At 40.6% G+C, this 19,149-nt stretch overlaps 1 protein-coding gene across 1 annotated transcript in view; it reads right to left on the bottom strand.

Moving 5' to 3' along the window:
• Positions 1 to 19,149, bottom strand: part of Dner (delta/notch like EGF repeat containing) — a 320,292-nt gene that overhangs the window by 14,623 nt on the left and 286,520 nt on the right. The window contains exons 10-11 of the mRNA XM_052750585.1: positions 14,875 to 14,988; positions 5,489 to 5,620 (exon numbers count right to left, since the gene is read on the bottom strand). Of these exons, the coding sequence (XP_052606545.1) occupies positions 5,489 to 5,620; positions 14,875 to 14,988 (246 nt within the window). The remainder of the gene's footprint in view (positions 1 to 5,488; positions 5,621 to 14,874; positions 14,989 to 19,149) is intronic.

Genomic DNA, 19,149 nt, shown 5'->3' with positions numbered 1-19,149 from the left:
GCATCTTGAGAGAGATTCTCTTGCTAAAACAGTGAGTGACAGGAGGCTGGGGAAATGCCTCAGTGGTTAAGAGCACTTGTATCTCTTGCTTAGGACCCAGATTCTATTCTCAGCACCTACAGGGTGGCTCAAAACAGTTTGTAACACCAGTTCAGGGGATCCGACACCCTCTTTGGCTTCTTCAGGTACTAGGTATGCACATGATACAAGCATGCAGACAAAACACGCTGACACATAAAATAACAATTAAAAAGCCAACAAATGAGCTACAGTGGGGGCGGAGAACATCCCCAGGTCAGGGAGTCTCTCCATTCGGCCTGCCATTGCCCCTGGGTGAGGAAGGCCTGGAGAGGCAGTTCTAGAGAATAGGAGAGGAGTAGATTATGACAAAGGAAAGGACAGGGGCAGCAGGGCTTGGCTAAGGCTGGGAGGTGCATATGGAGAGGTAGCCTGCTTTTGGTGACTGTGGACAGAGCTCATCAGCTGAGCTCTGAGCATGGAGTTTGATGATGCTAAACTTGAGGCCAGTGAGTTGATCAAATTCTAAAGCCACATGTCTGTCCTTCACAGCTGTCAACTTTGAGAACTCTAAAGTTCCAGAACGGGGTACCCAGGATTCCCAGAGCCATTTTCCTCCAGCAGGATGATTCATACTCAGGAGGTCTTGAAAGTATGAAGATGGGCCTCTGACTAGACCAGTCTTGGTACCATGACTGCCTCCTACACACCTATGCACTTGGGGGGACATCTCCAACTCAAACATCAGCCACTTGAGGACTAAGACCTGGGGAGTCTCAAGAGACGGTGAGTCTGTACATTACACAGAAAGGAAAGCTGAATATGGTCCACAGAGAGAGGTCCCTGTGCAATGAAAATTGCTTCCATCAAGACTACTCTTCAGACTTTAAGGAGCCCACAGTTCAACTGACATCCACCCCCATCACTCTAATTTTCAAGGACCAACAAATAAGCTGGCCCAACACTTCATCATTCTGTTCTTTCTTGGTAACCCCTGAAATGCTCCCTTATTGAGACTTTTATTTTACATGTATAGGTGTTTTGTGTGCATGTGTGTATGTGTACCATATGCATGCAGAGCTCATGGAACCCAGAATAGGGTCCAGATTCCCAGGAACCAGAATTAAAGACTGTTGTGAGCTGGCGTGTAGGAGCTGCGAACCAAACCACCTGTGCCTTCTGAAAAAGCAGCCAATTCTCTTAACAGCTAAGCCAACTCGCCGGTCCCCACCCTTACTGTGTATGTATTTAGATGAGTCTTACTTTGTTGTATTTTTAAGAGTTTTTATGCTTTTATTTGCTATTCCCCTCCATGTCTTTATCTAATTCTGTCTATAAATTTTTCCATTAAAAGGGAATATTTTTCTTTTTTCTATTGTTCTCTACTTTGTCCTCTCTGTTTCCTGCTTTTTCATTTCTTTCTACATTTAGTTGTTGTAGAATATTAAGATGTGTTACATTTGTATATGCTGTGGAACATTTGTTTAATGATGTAAATATGTGTTGCATTCTTTTATGTTGTATTTGTTTAACTCTGTAAAGCTGTGTTACTTTGACTGTCTAAAACACCCAATTGGTCTAATAAAAAGCTGAACAGCCAATAGGGAGACAGGAAAAAGGATAGGCAGGGCTGGCAGGCAGAGAGAATAACTAGAAGGAGAAATCTGGGAAAAGAAGAGCAAGAGAACAAGGAGAGAAGGACACTAGGGGCCAGCCACCCAGCCACACAACCAGCTATGGAGCAAGAGTGAAAGTAAGGTTATAAAAGTAAGAAAAGGAGAAAGTCCAGAGGCAAAAGGTAGACGGATAATTTAAGATAAGAAAAGCTGGCCAGAAACAAGCCAAGCTAAGGCTGGGCATTTTTAAGAAAGAAAAAGACTCCATGCATTTATTTGGGAGCCGGGTGGTGGGTCCCCAAAAGAGCCAAAGAGTAAAAAAAAAACAACCAACTACATTTAGTAGTATTCTGAATTCATTACTTTTAATACTATCATTTTTTTAATATTTTATTCCCCTTATAGCTTCCTAATTTACCTTCTGAGCTTTGTCATTAATGAGAAATCACTTTTTATTTTCCTTTTCTTTAAATTACATTCTCTTGCTTTTCTCTCCAGCTTTCTCCACCCACCTCCCTTCTTTCTCCTTCTGATGATTTAACCTTGTTTCTCTCTCCTATTTTGTTCCCTTCTCGACTCCTTCCCTTATCTCATTCATTTACTATTTCACACTTTACAGATAATTTTTTAGCTTCATGTCATATTCTGCAGTGGTTTTGCCATTTTCAGTTTTATATTCATTGATGATGTATTGATGTGCTATATCTGATTTTGAAGTTTATTTCTGTATTTTATATAGTGTGATATAATTGTTTCTCAAAACAGTTTGTTCTCTTCACACCTACTTGTACTGGGAATTGAGCCTTCAAAATAGGCTGTATAATAAAAACACAACACACTTCCCAAACACAGAAGAGATATTCAAACTAATAGATGCATAGATTGCAACAAAGAAGTGTAAGGAACTTAAGAAACCAAGGCAACTTGACTCCTCCAAATGATCCTAACTCCACAACCACTGAACCCACTGAACTCACCTGGCTAAAGTACCAGGTGGAGACTTCAAAATATTTCTGGTAAGAATAATGAGTGATCTGTGAAAGAATACAAACAAAGAGATGAATCTAGTCCAGGGCCTGGAGAGGAAAGTCAGCAACATAGAGGGAAAATGAGAGGAAAACGAATAGGACATCAGCCATGTGGATGAAAAAGTCAGCAGCACAGAAGAAAGTCTCAGCAAACAAATGGAGATTCTGAAAAAATAAACAAATGGAAATGTTGGAAACAAAAAAATCCTCAAAAATCAAATTTAAAAACAACAATGGAATGCATGACCAATAGCCACAACCAAGCAAGAAAAAAGACTCTCAGGGGTAGAGGGCAGGTTGAGGAAACACTACAATCAAACATCTATAACAAAAAGTAAATAAATTAAAAGAGCATGACCACAAGATCTAAAAACTCTAGAGTATGGTCAAGAGACCAAACCTGAGAATCCATGGGCTGAAGGAATTGAGATGAACACTAAAGCCATAGCAACTATAGCCAACAAAATTATAGCAGAAAATTCCCAAATCTGGGAAAAGAATCAGACATTCAAACACTAGAGGCATCTAGAACCCCAGATGGACTGACCAGAGAAGTACAGCTCCTCAACAGATCACAGTCAAGATGTCAAAAATACAATGCAAAGCAACACTATTAAAAGCTGTAAGAGAAACAACTTCCCTACAAGTGCAGAAACACCAGAATAACCTTAGATCTCTTATCAGCAACCCTCAAAGCCAGGGACTCATGAAACAATAGATTTCAAGGCCTAAAAGTGATAAATGTCAACCCAGATTGCTATACCCAGTTAGGAGTACATGAACATCATCCTAGGAAGGATTAACATCCATCCCGGTTCTAGATGGAAACATACTAGCTTTATCAATTCAGGAGACCATTGTTTGTATGTTTAACATACAAAAGAGGCAGCAACAGTTAGTTAGCATCAGTCCATAGAAGAACTACACAAAAGTTCCTTATACATTAGCTAAGCTTCTACTCTTGAAATAAAATTTAGAATCTTTGGCTTGGTAGAATAATACATCTACATCACTGACAAAAATAAAAACTTCAGACCTCTTACAAATTTAGGGAATGATCACAAACAGACTCATCTTCTGATGTTCAAGCATATCTCCTAATCAGTAATGTCTTCACAGAAGATTGTTCTAAGATAACAGAGGAAGTTATCAGAATGGAAATAATGTCATGCTCAGCCAGTTTCACCAGAGAGGCTAATGCAGAAAGATTATGAGTCCAAGGCTGGTCTGGATTTCATAGTAAGACCATCTCTTACAGCCAACAAAAATGGAGTCACTTGTGCCAACCCTTTCAAAAGTAACTGAAGCCGAGATGCTATGGTGAGGTGGTTCTTACGCATGGCTACCAGATACTATCTTCTAATCTTGGTTCTTCTTTTTATAATAGTTGTCTCAGGCATGGGCATATTTCAGGAATTTTCACATCAAATCCCTCAAGATGGAGGTCTAAAAACAAATTGTAACCATTTTGTTATGAAAGAAAGTACACTAAAGAGAGATATTTGTGTCTCTCCTTTTGGCTATCATACTATTATAACAGTAGACTCCAACAAATTGTAATTTGCCCAGGACTCTCTTTCTGGATGAAGGGAATGCCCAAAGTCCTGCTATGGCCAGAAGAGGAACTTGTCTATCAAGAAAAGATTGCACAGTTTTGCCACCTTGTCAGACCATCTTACAGAATGGACTGGAGCTGAGACACTGATGTCAAAGATGAAGGGACCACACCTTGACCAGGAGAGCTCAACCTCAGGTGGTGTTCCTCAGGAGCCACCCACTTTGATTTTGTTTTGTTGTTTGTTTGTTTGTTTGTTTGTTTGTTTGTTTGTTTTTGAGACAGGGTCTATGATTGGAACCTGTGGATCACGGATTTGGCTAAATTAACTGGTGAGCAAACCTGAAGGATTCTCGTATGTTTGCCACAAAGCATTAGGGTTATAAATATATGGCTTCTTATGTAGGATCTAAACTCAGGTCTGCATACTTGTCCAGAAAGCACTTTCCTGGCTGAGCCATCCCCCTAAGCCCTAGTTACTCTTATCCCTCAAAGAGTACAGTCAGCAGTGAGAAGGTTCAGGAAGGAACACTCTTTGAACACCATTCCAATGAAGAGAATCATCTGGAATTGGGAGACAGCACTCCCCAAGCCAGCCTGGTTGAATAAGATGAAACTTTTCTGCCCTGAGTAAATAAGAAAATGCCTCTCAATGGTGAATATTGGTCAGTTTTCAAAACAGATAAAAACAAAATCCCATGTCAGTCACTGTCACCTCCATCAGGGTACTACACTGTTCTAGTACATCAAACCCTGATCCTGACATATCCAAAGTTCAGTTTATTCACCCACAGCCCATTGCTTTTCAGCTCTTCTTTCCATGTTCATCCTTACTGGACTTTTCTTCTTCAAGCAACTGAAGGAACCTGCTATATTCAAAGACATTTGAAAACAAGAGGCAACATGAATTCAAATCCTGTGTTGCTTTTTAAACTTTCCAGAGCAGAGAATGCATTTTTTTTTTTTTTTAGTATTTTAATACTTGTCTGTTAAGCACATTTTTTGGCTGACTGAGTAGCAGTGAACTTTGGATGACATCTGAAGATGCTCATCGTCAGTGGAAAGGCTGGATGCAATCTCAAGGAGCAGGCACGCCAGACAGCAAGAGACAAAAGTACTACTTGGACTCTGGAGACAGGGACGACTGAAGTGGTCCTTCTGAGTCTCATGGCTTCACTGTCATTGATATGGGGGCTTTCTGGCCATAGTGAGTATTCTCTACTTGCTGAAGGAAAAACCTACACTAAGTAGCCCACAGCTGAAATACTTACGGATTTCACAGTTTGCTCCCACCCAGCCATGAGGGCAGTGGCAGGTATAACCATTGGGTTGATCCAAGCAGGTTCCAGCATGGTGACAAGGGTTACTGTCACATTCATTGATGTCAATGTCACACTCTTCACCTAGGAGGTTAAAGAAAAGTAACAGTGATTGGCTGTACCCATATTCCCATGAGTTCCTTGAAAAAAAAAAAAAAGAAAGAAAGGAAGGAAGGAAGGAAGGAAGGAAGGAAGGAAGGAAGGAAGGAAGGAAGGAAGGAAGGAAAAGAAAGAGACAAGAACACAGGTTGATGATCATGACCTCCAGCCACAGAGCCCTACCTATTATTTGTACAAAGTAAAGGACTCTTGGAAAATTCCAGACAAGGAATTTTTCACTTAAGTAAAACTGAATAAAGAAAAGGCATTGCTAAGAAGACTTTCTCTTTGAGTCCATGAAGAGGTAAAGTTATTCTCACATCTGAATAAACCTTTGGAGGTTGATCTGAAAAGCAAACATAGGTTCCCAATGTTGATAAGTCTACTCTACTTTGGAGTCAGTAGCTGAATTTCACGCTATTTTCTGAAGTTCCAGGAAGCAAAACACTCACAGTTAATGATTATTTTGTAGCCAAGTATTTGAGTGTGCTGGTTTGAACACTGGCTCTTTAGTGGACACAGGTGTATACCCAGTTCCAGTCCTTTGTGAAAACTGATTCTCCTTTCTTAATCCCTCTATATGCTTGGATTCTGCAGGGAAGGGACTGAAAATTTCAGGGGGAGCATCAGGCCTGATTAGAGTGACGATTACAAACATGAGATTAGCCTAAATCTGACACACTCCTTCCTGGTGGTCCAAAGGGTGCTAGCATCCACTCCGGTCTGTTCTTCCCCAACAAAAATGGCCAGACCCTGCTGAGACCCAACATCCTGGACTTTCTGACCTGCCTACAGAACCTGCTGTAACATGCCAAACTAGCATACAAGCCAATATCACTGTGATTCAAACATCCCCATATAGGAAGTATCTTGCTGGCAAAAATTTCATAAACAAAAGACATCCTTGAACAATTTTACAGCCATCACAAGGAACAGAAAAAAGATGAATACACTCTTTAAACCTAAGGGCCTCTCATCAAAGCTGAGGAGGATACTTTACACCAAGGCAATCTCTCTTAAAAGGAAAAAAAATGGAAAAGACGATTTTTAAAAATAAGCCCTCATTTGCTTAGATACATACAGAAAGGGAAACAAAAAAGAAAAAAAAAAAAGCACTACTCTAATCATCACAATCAACTAACAGCAAAACCAAATATTTTGTTCCCATCTTCAGAAGGCAACATTTCGGTGTCTTCAGGTAATTACTTCCAGGCTTATTTAGCATTAAATTGCTTTTCTATCTATTGTTGGTTTACTTCACATTATAAAACTACCACATGTTACTCACAGATCATTTCAGAGGAAGAATCTCACACTGAAAGATTTCATGTCTGTTCTGTTTCACACTCTTTGTGTACCTGGCATCCCACTATTGCAAGTCAAATCTGTTGAACAACACTCACTGTCTCTGGGTCATCCTAAAATGATTGCAATCCAGTCACGTCGGGTAAATTTGTTTCTTGCAATAAAGGTAGTAATTTATATAAATAGAAAGGACAAAAATTGGTTGCCTCACGCTAACCTGTTTTAACCTGTTTAAAATGTGATCTCTGTGTCTCAGTGGGGTGATCACTCTAAGAGGAGAAAGGCATTGACTGACTACACCATTACAGATGGCATCACATAGTAGACTGGTTGAAAAACACATCAATTGAGAAAGGCTGAAGGACAAAAATCAAAGCTCTGACAGATAAATACATCAGTGCCACTTTCCACCCATTTAGGAAACCAGCCTTAATGGAGATATTTACTGAACAATAGCTTGCTTCAGCTGGGAATCCAGACATTGAAAATTCTGAAATGAGACACCCATGACCTGAACAGCAACGGTGATAGAAACAGCCTGGCTTTTCTCAACCTTCACAGTCACGGTTGGGCACACCCCAAAGCCCTACTCTGCTCCAGCCAGCCCAAGGTCAATGCCACACCCTCTGTGCACCACATGACCTTAAACTCATGGCAGGCCTCAAGCTTCAGCTTCTCAAGTGCTGAGATTGCAAGCAAGGCCCCACCACACCCAGGCAAGCATCAATCTTTCCATGCATTTTAACACACTGACATTATTTCCAGTCAACATGCATTTTGTCTTATTTCACTAGAAGGGCTCTTAGTGCTAGTTGTGTGTGTATTTTCTAATTGTCAGTTTAATGTGTCTGAGATTTTGTGGGTCTGAGACAGTTGTCTTTCTAGCTGACTTGCTTATTATTTTCTTTCACCTACATTAGAAAAAAAATGCAATGCTCTTAAATGACTGCTATTCTTGGATAGCATTTGTGAAGAGATGCAAAACGACTTTTCTCCTTGACTAAGGATAACAAATTAGACCTGAACAAGTCTTTTACAATTTCCTCTCAATCTATTGTTCTCTCTCTCCCCCTCTCTCTCTCCTCCCCCTCCCTGTATCTCTTTCTGCACTCGTGTATACACACATGTGCATGTAGATGCCTATAGGTTTACATATATGTGGAAGCCAGAGGTTGAAGTTTAGCATCTTTCTCTATCATTGTCCATTTCTCTTAATGTGTATAAGTGTTTTCCTTCATATATGTCTGTGTACCACATGCATACCTGCTGCCAGAAGAGGCCAGAAGAAGGTATCGGGTTCCCTGGAACTGAAGTTATAAATGGTTGTGAACCACCATGTGGCTCTGAACAGCAAACTCAGGTCCTCTGGGAAAACAGCCAGTGCTTTTATCTGCTCAGCCATTTCTCTAGCCTCCATCTTATTCTTTGAGACAAGGTCTCTCACTGAACCCAGAACTCACTAACTAGCTAGACTGGCTAGATAGTTAGTAAGCCATGGGGACCCCCCTGCTTTCTCTGCCTTCCCCTTCCCAGTGCCCCACTTTTCACACTGGTGCTGAAGATCCAAACTTGGGCACTTACATGGCAGGCACTTGATAAGCTGAGCCATTTGCCAAACCCTCAATCTACTGTTTTCTAAGATGCAATGTGGATAATATGTATACTGGGTAGTACTTAGAGAAGGCTATAATCATTTGATTCATTTATAATGCTTTCCTTGGGTAAATTAGGAAATGTAAAACAACCAAATACTATCCAAAGTCATTATGGTTAGTAAAGCTTTGAGTTAGCAGAGTCTATGCTCAAAGGTATAGATGACAATCCCTGCAACCACAATATCTACATTAAACACATGCCAGGCTCTAGGCAGACTCTTTAGCTTGTTCCTTCATACCTTAATAGAATTTTATTGTAGATGAAGCAAGGTTCAAAAACATTATTTAGAACTTTTCCTATCACAGTGAAAAAACTGGAACCTGTCTTCACTACACCTATAAACTAGAAGACTGAATGAAATATATGAAAAATAAAACTCTTTTAATAACTAGACACCATGCAGTCAGTCCTAGGCTGCAAGAAGCAGAACATGGCAGCTGAGCACCACAGTCTCCCTGGACTTCCACCTGCAGCTAGATCTCAAACACAATGGTTTCACTGAGCTAAGGAGACAAGGATTGGAACTGATGAAGGCCAAGATCATATGTAGGGAATGCTACTACAGAAGATAGTGCCCCTCAGCTAAATAAAGCATGTGAAATACTAAAGTACACTGTATCCCAGAATGATGCTATCTCAATAGAGTTTGCTATCAAATAGTGTGTGTGCATTGAATTCTAGAACCCTGGCAACTAGAGTGAGAGACCAACAGCTCCCAAACTTGCATCAGATGAGGAAGAATTCAAGGTTCACTACCCACAGGGCATCAGTGAAGCCACTAAGTGTCCCATCTTAAGAGCAGGACATAACAATCACTACAGTAGAGGGTCAAAACAAAAATGATCAACATAAAAAGATTAGCATTAAAAAAAAAAAACATGGTCATGTCACTCACCATGTTAACATACAATGGCCAGCATCCAAACAAATTTGGAGAAAAGGGGGCAGAGAGGATAAAGTGGTAGGAGTCTGTCAGCCACTTTCAAAAGCCATGTGGCTACAGTAGATTTCAGGTATCAAGGCTGCATGGCAATCGAACAGACACATCAATAAACAAAGAAGAAAGAAGAACTCAAAATAGACCCACGCAAATATTGTCAACTGATTTTTGACCAAGGTTCAAAAACAGTTCAATGAAAGAGAAACAGATGGCCTTTTTAATTAATGAAGCAACATTTAAAAGGAAAAAAATAAGTAACGTCTAGTTGGAAAAGTCCATGATGGAACGTAGTCTATGAAGAAAAGTAACTAGACCAGAGAAGCCTCACTGAAGAGAAGGGGAGCTGCTGACCTAGTAACTTTGAAAATGAGTTGCAGTGGGATGTTGCTGCTGTTGTTTGAGATAGGGTCTGATGTAGCCCAGACTGGCCTTGAACTCATTATGTAGCCAAGGATGATCTTGAACTTGTGATCCTCCTGCCTCTACCTCTGGAGTGCTGTGAATATAGGCTTGAACCACTATGTCTGGCTTAGGCCTGGCTAAACTAAATGAAAATGAACTGTGTATTCTAGTTTAAAAAGTGATTTTCTAAAAGAACATAAGGTAGCAATTTTGATACTGCACATGTTGGAATTGAATTATAAAGTGAATGGATAGTGGGAACCACTAATACATTGCTATTATTGTGTGTTGAGGCGGGTATGGATAAATTAAAGACCAAAATGATCCCGGTGATGCAGGATTAGAGTTTGGAAATCACTATGAATTCCCATTAAACTTAATATAGGTATAGAGCGCTGCATAGTAAGATATATGTGCACCATATGCCCACATTAGTATATATACATAGACTCTCTTGCTTGTCAGTCAAGAGGCTCTGAAAGCAGTAACATCTTACAGCAGCAAGTACTTTTAGGGCCTAGATATTTATTTCAATCATTCTTCAATAAGGAGCCAGGGGACCTTGGAGAAATGGATGACTCCAGGATGAGGGCAGGAAATAAACAAGATGAGACCAAAGAGTCTAAAAACATCAGGAAGTATGCAAGTGCTGAAACACAACACAACCAAGCAGCAGCTCCCCCCCCCCCACATACACACACACAGGGATACGCGGAAGGGGCACAGGAGTCAAATGAAAGACCTCCAAGTGCCCAAAGTGGGAACATTGCGAGCAATAAAACAAACTAAAAAGTGTTGTCCTGTAACACAAGTCATACACTAAGTACACTAATTCATATAAATAAATGATTGAACAAACTACTAAATGGGAAAGAATAAATAAATCTCTCATGGGAAAGAATTCCAAATAGTCCTTTAGCTACCCCACCCTCACAGGGGAGCATAGCCCCTACTCATTAAGGGTTGGCTATACCAAGTGACTTCCTTCCACACAGTGCAGCATGGTACAGGAGGGAACATGAAATGATGGTGGAAAACCTAATGAACACCATCTCAGCTAGTGACAAAGCCATCAGTAACCATGAGCTATGCTGATAGCAGGAGGCCTTGATACGGTGTGACAGGACTGGAAAATGTACAAAAGACATGAAGAAACCTTTTGCCATGGAGGATATTCAGATAACAAAAATTAAAAAAAAAAATGTTTATCATCATTTTGCCATAGAGAAACTCAAGCTAAGGCCATAGGGAGCTCTCACTATACAGCTAACAGATTAACAAAGCCTTGGGGGAAAGGGTGGATGCCAAGCCAATAACTGAAAGATGGAGAGGATGAACGCTGGGTGGTGGTCCTTTGGAGAGAGCTGTGTGGAATGCCAGGCTTGAAGAGCAGGAAAGCTCTCTCAGTTTGGAGGGAAATGGGACACTGGATTGAGTATTTACTTAGATGACTATTATTTATCTAATTCACTCTGCTCCATTAATGAAGAGGTTCTCAAACACTCACTAGTTTGCCAATTGCAAGTCTTATTAAATCTCAGACACATTAAGAGAGAGGCAGGTAAACAATAAAAAAAGGGGGGGGGGAGTCAGGGACTGGAGAGATGGCTCCAGAGGACCTGGGTTCAATTCCCAGCACCCACATGGTGCCTCACAACTACCTATAACTCCAGACCCAGAGGATCCTACACTATCTTCTGGTCTCTGTGTGCACTAGGCACACATGGTGTACATATATTCACTCAAGGGATCAAAATTATTCCACAGTTTCCAGACAGAGTAAATTATAGTGGCAATAATATCATCTGAAGTGCTATCTAACATTTAAACACAGGATAATCAGAAAACAAAGTTTGGTATGTGCTTGATATCTCTAAGACAGTTTACTAAATAGGCAGTTGGAGATTCAGTAAGTATTCTGCAGTAAATATTCCATTTTCTCACCTAGAAAATTATCAAAGTAAATTTCAAATACAATAAAGATTTAAATACTCAAAAATAACTCATACATGGTTATAATGATATAGGAGGATATTAATGAAGCCTCAGTAGCTAAAGCATTTGATAAACAAGAACAAAAAGAGGGGAGAAATTAAGATTTAATTATGTAAAGCTGAAATATGATTCATGGAAAACAAAATGCTCTATACACATTTGAAAGGCAAGTAACAAAGGAAAAATATTTATAGCCTTGATAGATAAAAGGCAGTGCACTCAAACTAAATGGCTAGAAAGAAAGATCAGTGTGAATGGCACAGCAGAAAAGACATAGTTATGAGAAGGGCGCTCATAAAATAAGGAACACAAATGACAAGAAATATGTTTTTAAAGCTTTCAACTCTTTGAGCATCAGACCTACAAATTAAAAATAAAATAACACTGTTGCCTACCAGAATGACAAATCTGAAGTGTCTGTGTCAAGACAAGGAAAAGGACAGTCATGTCATTAGGTATGAAAGTTGGCATTTGTGTTATATATAATATACATATATATGTGATATACACATATATCATATATAGCATATATGTAATAATCTGTTCTCCTGGACCCCTGGGTTTCTATTCCTAGAGAATTGTACTAAAGGGGCGGGGAGCATATATAAAAAAATACACGTGTAAAAACATCCCTTTCATTATTATTTGTAATTTGGAAACATTCTTAACTCCCAAAAATAAAATTGAAAATGAATTAAAAATAAATCATGACATCTCATAGAATGAACTACAAGCCAACCAATAAAAATGCTTTAAAAATAAAGACCTGGGATCCTCTTCTAAAAGACCCTTGTTCTGTTCTCAGCACCCACACTGGGCAGCTCACAACCACCTATAACTCCAGCTCCAGTGATCCAATGCCCCGTTCTGGCCTTTGTGGGTACCTGCACTCATGTGCAAGCACGCACACACACACACACACACACACACACACACACACACACACACACACACACACACACACACTTATAAAATAAATGTTTTAAAGGTGTAATTCTTGGTATGGAAACACATTATTTATTTATTTAGTCTAGGTTAAAAGTAGGCTACAAAGTAACATGGATATTATTATTCCATTTGTGTCCATACATGTACACACATATACTATGAATAGAATATGTATATAAAAATGCTTTAAAAATAAAGACCTGGGATCCTCTTCTATTCATAGACCTTCAGGAAAACTCTTGTATGTCAATATATTAATAATGCTATTTCCCAGCAGTATGATGTTAACCAGTGAGTTATTTCAATAGCTTTATATCTCCTAATGTCTTCTATGCTTTATTTTTTTATTACTGGTAAGATAGAAATATCTGGAAAAGACCCAGGAATCTGCCCCCAATATATTTTTGCCTCTACTAACTGATATATAAATGTCTCTCTGTGTTTATAAAGCACCAGATATAAAACTATCTGCAAATCATTTTCTGGAGCAAGCCCACTTCTCAGTCTCGGGACAACCTGGAAGGAAAACACAGGGTGTGAAACAGATAAATAGAAGAAAACTCAGAAGGTGATCCTCTGCCAGCTGTTGGCTTCCCCGGGAAGGACTAGAGAGTGCACTCTGCAAAGTGCTGTAGAGTTTCAAGGGAGTCACAGTGTCCCAGAAGGAAAGGTCAAGCCTAGCTAGGTAGTCCCCAGCAGAGGATGCCACGTGATTCTCTGCAGAGCATCTGCCTTCTTCCACGTGCAGTCTTCTCCCAGACCCATACTGGAGGAATCCTCCACCTTAGTGACTTAACAACATACCAAAAGAATACACCTTGTGTTCTTTTTATGTGCATGTATGTGTGTATCATGTATTGCATGAACATATGGACACGCATGTGTTTGGGCATGAATGTTCACATGTGCTCATGTATGTGGGCCCCAAGGGACAACCTTGAATGTTGTTCTTCAGGCACCAATCACCTTCTGCTTTGAGACAGGGTCTTCCACTGGCCTGGAACTTGCCAAGTGGCTAGGTTAGCTGATCATTGAGCTCAGGGGACTTGCCTGTCTCCCCATCCCAGCTCTGGGAGGACAAGTGTGCCCCTTGCTCAGCTTTTGTATGTGGGTCCCAGTGATATCACTCAGGTCCTCGTGCTTATACAGCAAGCATTTTACCTACTAAGCTGTGTTCCCAGCCCCTGATCTTATTCTTTAGTTTTCAAGACTTCTGAGTTCTGTGGGGGAAAATCAAGGTTAATATTTGGAATACTCTGGACTCTCATGGTTTCAGACTTCCTTTGAGAATCTGATAAAAACTGAGAACATCTCCTCAGCACACACATCCAACATAACATTTTACTTCTACATTCACAGATTTGCAAGCTCCCTGAGCTCAGGCGGGTGGGGGCTTAGACAAAAACAAAAAACCTGTTAGCTTAGATTCCCCCAATATAGAAGCCACTCCCTGGCAGTGTTCAGAAGCCATCAAGACTAGGGTGACCCCAGCTCCTGTGTCCACAACTGTCCCAGCCCACTCTAGCTACCACTCCAGTCTGTCCCCACATTCCCATTTGATCCTGAAACCTTCCTTCCCCAACACCACCCACTGACTATAGTTCTCAAAATTCTGTTACTTTTACAGCATTCAATAAAAATAAAACAGTGTCTGAATGGAGTTCACACAGAAAACACTCGATCCTTCCTGCCCACTTCATGCTACATTAACACTAACACTGCCAAGTGTTCTCATAAAGGCTCCTATCTGCAAGTGTGCAGTGATGGCAGTATCAGCAAATCTAAACGGCAAATGCTGGCTTCAGAAGTGCCTAGTTTAATGACAACATAGTCTATTGTTTTACAATAGATCTCATTGAAGCCATGTCTCCTGACATTTCTCAACAGCACCCCTGCTTTGCAATTGCTCATGGCAGAGGGTTTGGGGTTGTCTGGCCTCGGCAACAGTGGGGACTATGTTGTGAGTTTGAAAACACACTCATGGATCGCTCACCTGTGAATCCTGGTGCACAGATGCATGTGCCATTCAGGCCCTCGCTGTCACAGGTACCTCCGTTCAGACAGCTGATGTTAGCACAGGGGTCCTTGTACAGTTCACAGTGTGTTCCTGCAGAAAAGCAAATAAGAAAGGGTGACCCATGGAGTACTCTCCAATCCCTGTAGTCTTCAAAAGGAAGGTGCTTCACTGCATGTGACAGTATTAGGACAGGTTCTTGTTTGTATGTGTGCATGTGTATGTGCCTCTGTGTGTGTGTCATGTATGTGTGTGCATGTCTATGTGTGCATGTGTGTATTGTGTGTGTGTGTATGCCTGTGTGTGTATTTGTGTGGATGTGTGCACGTCTGTGAATGCATGTCTACATGTAGGTGTTTGTGTGTGTGCTTGTTTGTGCATGGGTGTCTATGTGTGCATGTGTATGTGTACATCTGTTCTTGTATGCACATGAGTATGTATGTGTACACTCCTCACTTTAGAATATTATAAAAATGTGCCTTATTAGAAAATAAAAAATTTAACCCCTGCCCATAGGCTCTACTAAGAAATCTTATCTGCATTTTCTCTGCATATCCCAAAGTCTATGACATAGAAATCCAAAACCTGAAAGTTAAGATTTTTTTCTATGGCTGGGCCCCCACATGCATGCACATATGGGCAGCAGTAATTGACTTTAATGAGTTACCCAAAAACAGAGAAAGAAAAGGAAAACATGAAGTTAGAGGGAAGTATTGGGCAGACATGGGGGAATTGGGGAGGAGATGGGGTATATATGATAATATTTTATTGTGTGTATATATAGAATTCTCAATGAATTTAAAAAAATCTTGATGGCAAATGCTGAGTCTCAAAAAAAAAATAGTTAGCCTGAGAAACATTTCAATGTAGCTGGAGACTTTTCTGCATCCTGCCCGGTCCTGTAGCCGCTTATAAAACAATCACTCAGAGGCTTATATTAATTATAAATGTTTGGCCCATTGGCCTATTACTAACTAGCTCTCACAACTTAAATTAACTCATTTCTATTAATCTATATTTTGCCATGTGGCCATGGTGTTACCAGTCTGCTGGTACCTTGCTCATTGGGTGAATGGATGGCGTCTCCCTCAACACTACCATTTCTCCCTGTGTTCAGTTTGGCTTTCCTGCCTAGCTATTTTCTGCCATGCCATAGGCCAAAGCAGCTTTATTCATCCACCAATGAGAGCAACACATATTCACAGCATACAAGAGGACATCCCACATTATTTCAATATTGTTGAATGACAACAAAGGTAAAAATTAGGAGCCAGATGTTCCAAGGGTCCGAGCTCTACTTGGAGACAAGAAGAGGGGAGAGGGGGCCTCTCCAAGCTTGGACTTCACACTCAAAAGTAAATCAACACATGCTAAAGTTTCTAGGCACCCTGACAGCACATGTCCCAAGCCCTCTCTGTGTGCCTTATGTCTGATTTATTCCTCACTGCAACACCCAGGAGACAGAGGACCTCATTCCCCATCTCATGGAAGGGAAACTGAGGCAGCAAAGGAAAGGAGCTGGGACTCAGATCCACAGGTGATCCCTATTCAAAGTATCCACTTGCAGGAGAGTTTACCTCAGAGCCACACATGGAGTTCAGCACCCACTGAACAAAGACAAGGCATAAAGATCTAAGGGGTCAATGAGATGACTTAGCTACGGTAAAGGGGCTTGCCACCAAGCCTGGGCATATGAGTTCAATTCCCAGAACCCACATGTAGAAGGAGAGAACTAATTCCCACAAGCTATTTCCTCTGACCTCCTTGCATGTACTTGTGACATACATGCCCACACACACAAATAAATAAATGTAATTAATTGTTTAAGTGTTGGAGAAAATGGAAAACTTCACTTGTATAAAAGGAAAAATAGGATATGTTTGCCTGTGTACATACAAATGTCTGAGTGAGGTTGGATTACTTCCAGAACAGACTGCTTTCATTTCACAGCTATGTGTTTCTGCTTTATTTACCCCTCCCACTTTTTTTACAATAAATATATATGATTTTTTAATTAATAAATGAAAAACCCAGTACAACTTGGGAGGTGGGATATCTGCTAGAATGCCAGAGTACAAGATGGATGCACAGATTTCTTCCCCTCCCTTCCTCCCTCCCTTCCTCCCTCCCTCCCTTCCTCCCTCCCTTCCTTCCTCTCTCCTCCCTCCTTCCCTCTCTCCCTCTCCCTTTTCCCATCCCACATCCTTTGGAGTAGAAGAAAAATTACATACTGATGTAGGTGAGAACGTAAACAATGAAATGCTCATTCTCCCTGACTGCCTCAAGAAAAATAAGCATAAAGCAAATCTCAGCGATCCGATCCGATCCAATACTGACTTCCCTTGCACTCCACTTCCTTCCGCAGCTCATGTTGCACTAGTGACTGCCACACCCAGTGACTCATCCTGTGGGCTCTGACATCTTGCTGGCCTTCTCCTCTCCTTTCTTTGTCACTGCCTTAAGAAATGAAGCTCAAGAAAGGGAGACAGAAGAAAGTAAAGCAGAACTTCCTGCCTACATCCACACAAATGCCCTACTTGAGCCGAGCATTTAGAATGACAGCCCTTGATTTCTGGTTCTGCCTCACCTGCCATATTCAAGGATTGCTCAGCATCACGCCTGGATTTTTCCTAAGTGTTTTTCAGATCTCAGCTTTCTCATACCTCGCTGCCTCATACCTGCAGGAAACAGTCACTCATAACATGACCTAACTCCCTCTCTGTGTCCAGAGCCTTGAAGGGAATCTCCCTGTCTGGGGAATGTGAAACTTTCTTCTTCGTTTGGGTGTACAGGATCTCTCCTGCAGTTTCTATTTCTAGAGGCTGGGGATGTAACTCACCCAGTGTTTCATCCCCAACACCACAGAAACCAGGCATGGCAGCATACACAAGTAATCCAAAGTTTGGGGCAAGAGAAACAAAAGTTTAAAGCCATATTTGGCTCCATATCAAATTCAAGAACTCTAAGAGAGGAGAGAGAGAGAGAGAGAGAGAGAGAGAGAGAGAGAGAGACTTCCTCAGGTAATAACACACCCATTGAATATCCAACACAAAATGGCCAGCCCTGAAAACATCCACATACAAGTAACATTATATGAACTGAGCAGTTGTGTTTATATATTTTGAAACTATATAGATGTGTATATGTGTGTTGATATATGTTTATAAACATATATAGTTATATAAACAGTAAAAGAAAAAAGAAGTCAAGAATCTGAAAGAGAGCAAAGAGAATGTATGGGAGGAATTGGAGAGAGAAGAGGGAAGGGAAAAAGGATGTAATTATGTTATAATCTCAAAATAATTTTTAAAATCAATTAAAAGAGTGGGAGCAGCAGAGTCCTCTCTGCTTCAAAATATTTATCTCAAAGATCATAAGTTTCCACTGGGCTGATCAATAGGAACCAGACAACAAAAAGACCCAGCTGTAATGTGAAGTAAAGCCATCACCAAAGTTCAGGGTGAAGTCCAACAGACCTGAACAGCTACAACAAGGCATTGCTCACTGGGCACCCAGCAATCGCTAGCCAGTCCAGCCAGGTCAATAAAACTAACTACATTTGCCAAATAAGGTTACAAAGCAAATTCTAGGCCAAAATTTATACATCATAAATCTATCTATCTATCTATCTATCTATCTATCTATCTATCTATCTAATATTTTTATTAGAATCTCACATAACCCAGGTTGGTTTCAAACTCACTATATAGCCTATGATAACCTTGAACTTCTGATCCTCCTACCTCTACCTCTCAAGTACTGGGATTCCAAGTGAACAGTACCACAGCCAGTATATGGGTTCCTAGGGATTAAACCATGGGGACTTGTGAATTCCACATCCACAGACCTAAAAGTCTCCAAGAAGATAGACTTAATAAAAACACCCAAAGTCACAAGCATACAATTGCAATCTTTCATGGATTAGGATTTCTTTTCCTTTGGCAATAATTTTATTCACTGTTACTTTTCTTTTTTGATAGACAAGGCATTCCAGTTACCCGAGCACTTATTGGGAGATTTTTAGCAGCAAGGCTGGACAAAAACTCATCTTATCAGGAACATGCTTCCTATGAATTGGGAAGAGCTCACTGTCCTTGGTGCACACTTGAGTCATTTGTATTTCTCTAGTCTAAGCTTGGTGATCCTTCTATTAAAAAAGATAGCCACATTGTCCTGTAGGTCATTAGAACAGAGTAGCGTTGCACTAGAGACTAAATATAGAGAGCAGATGGCCACGTTACTCATGATATGCCC

This window comes from Peromyscus californicus, unplaced genomic scaffold (assembly GCF_007827085.1).
Source record: "Peromyscus californicus insignis strain IS unplaced genomic scaffold, ASM782708v3 Scaffold_21__1_contigs__length_65335640, whole genome shotgun sequence".
Lineage (NCBI taxonomy): Eukaryota > Metazoa > Chordata > Mammalia > Rodentia > Cricetidae > Peromyscus > Peromyscus californicus.
Note: the sequence above shows the minus strand (reverse complement) of the source record. Positions and strands in the feature narration are given on the sequence as shown.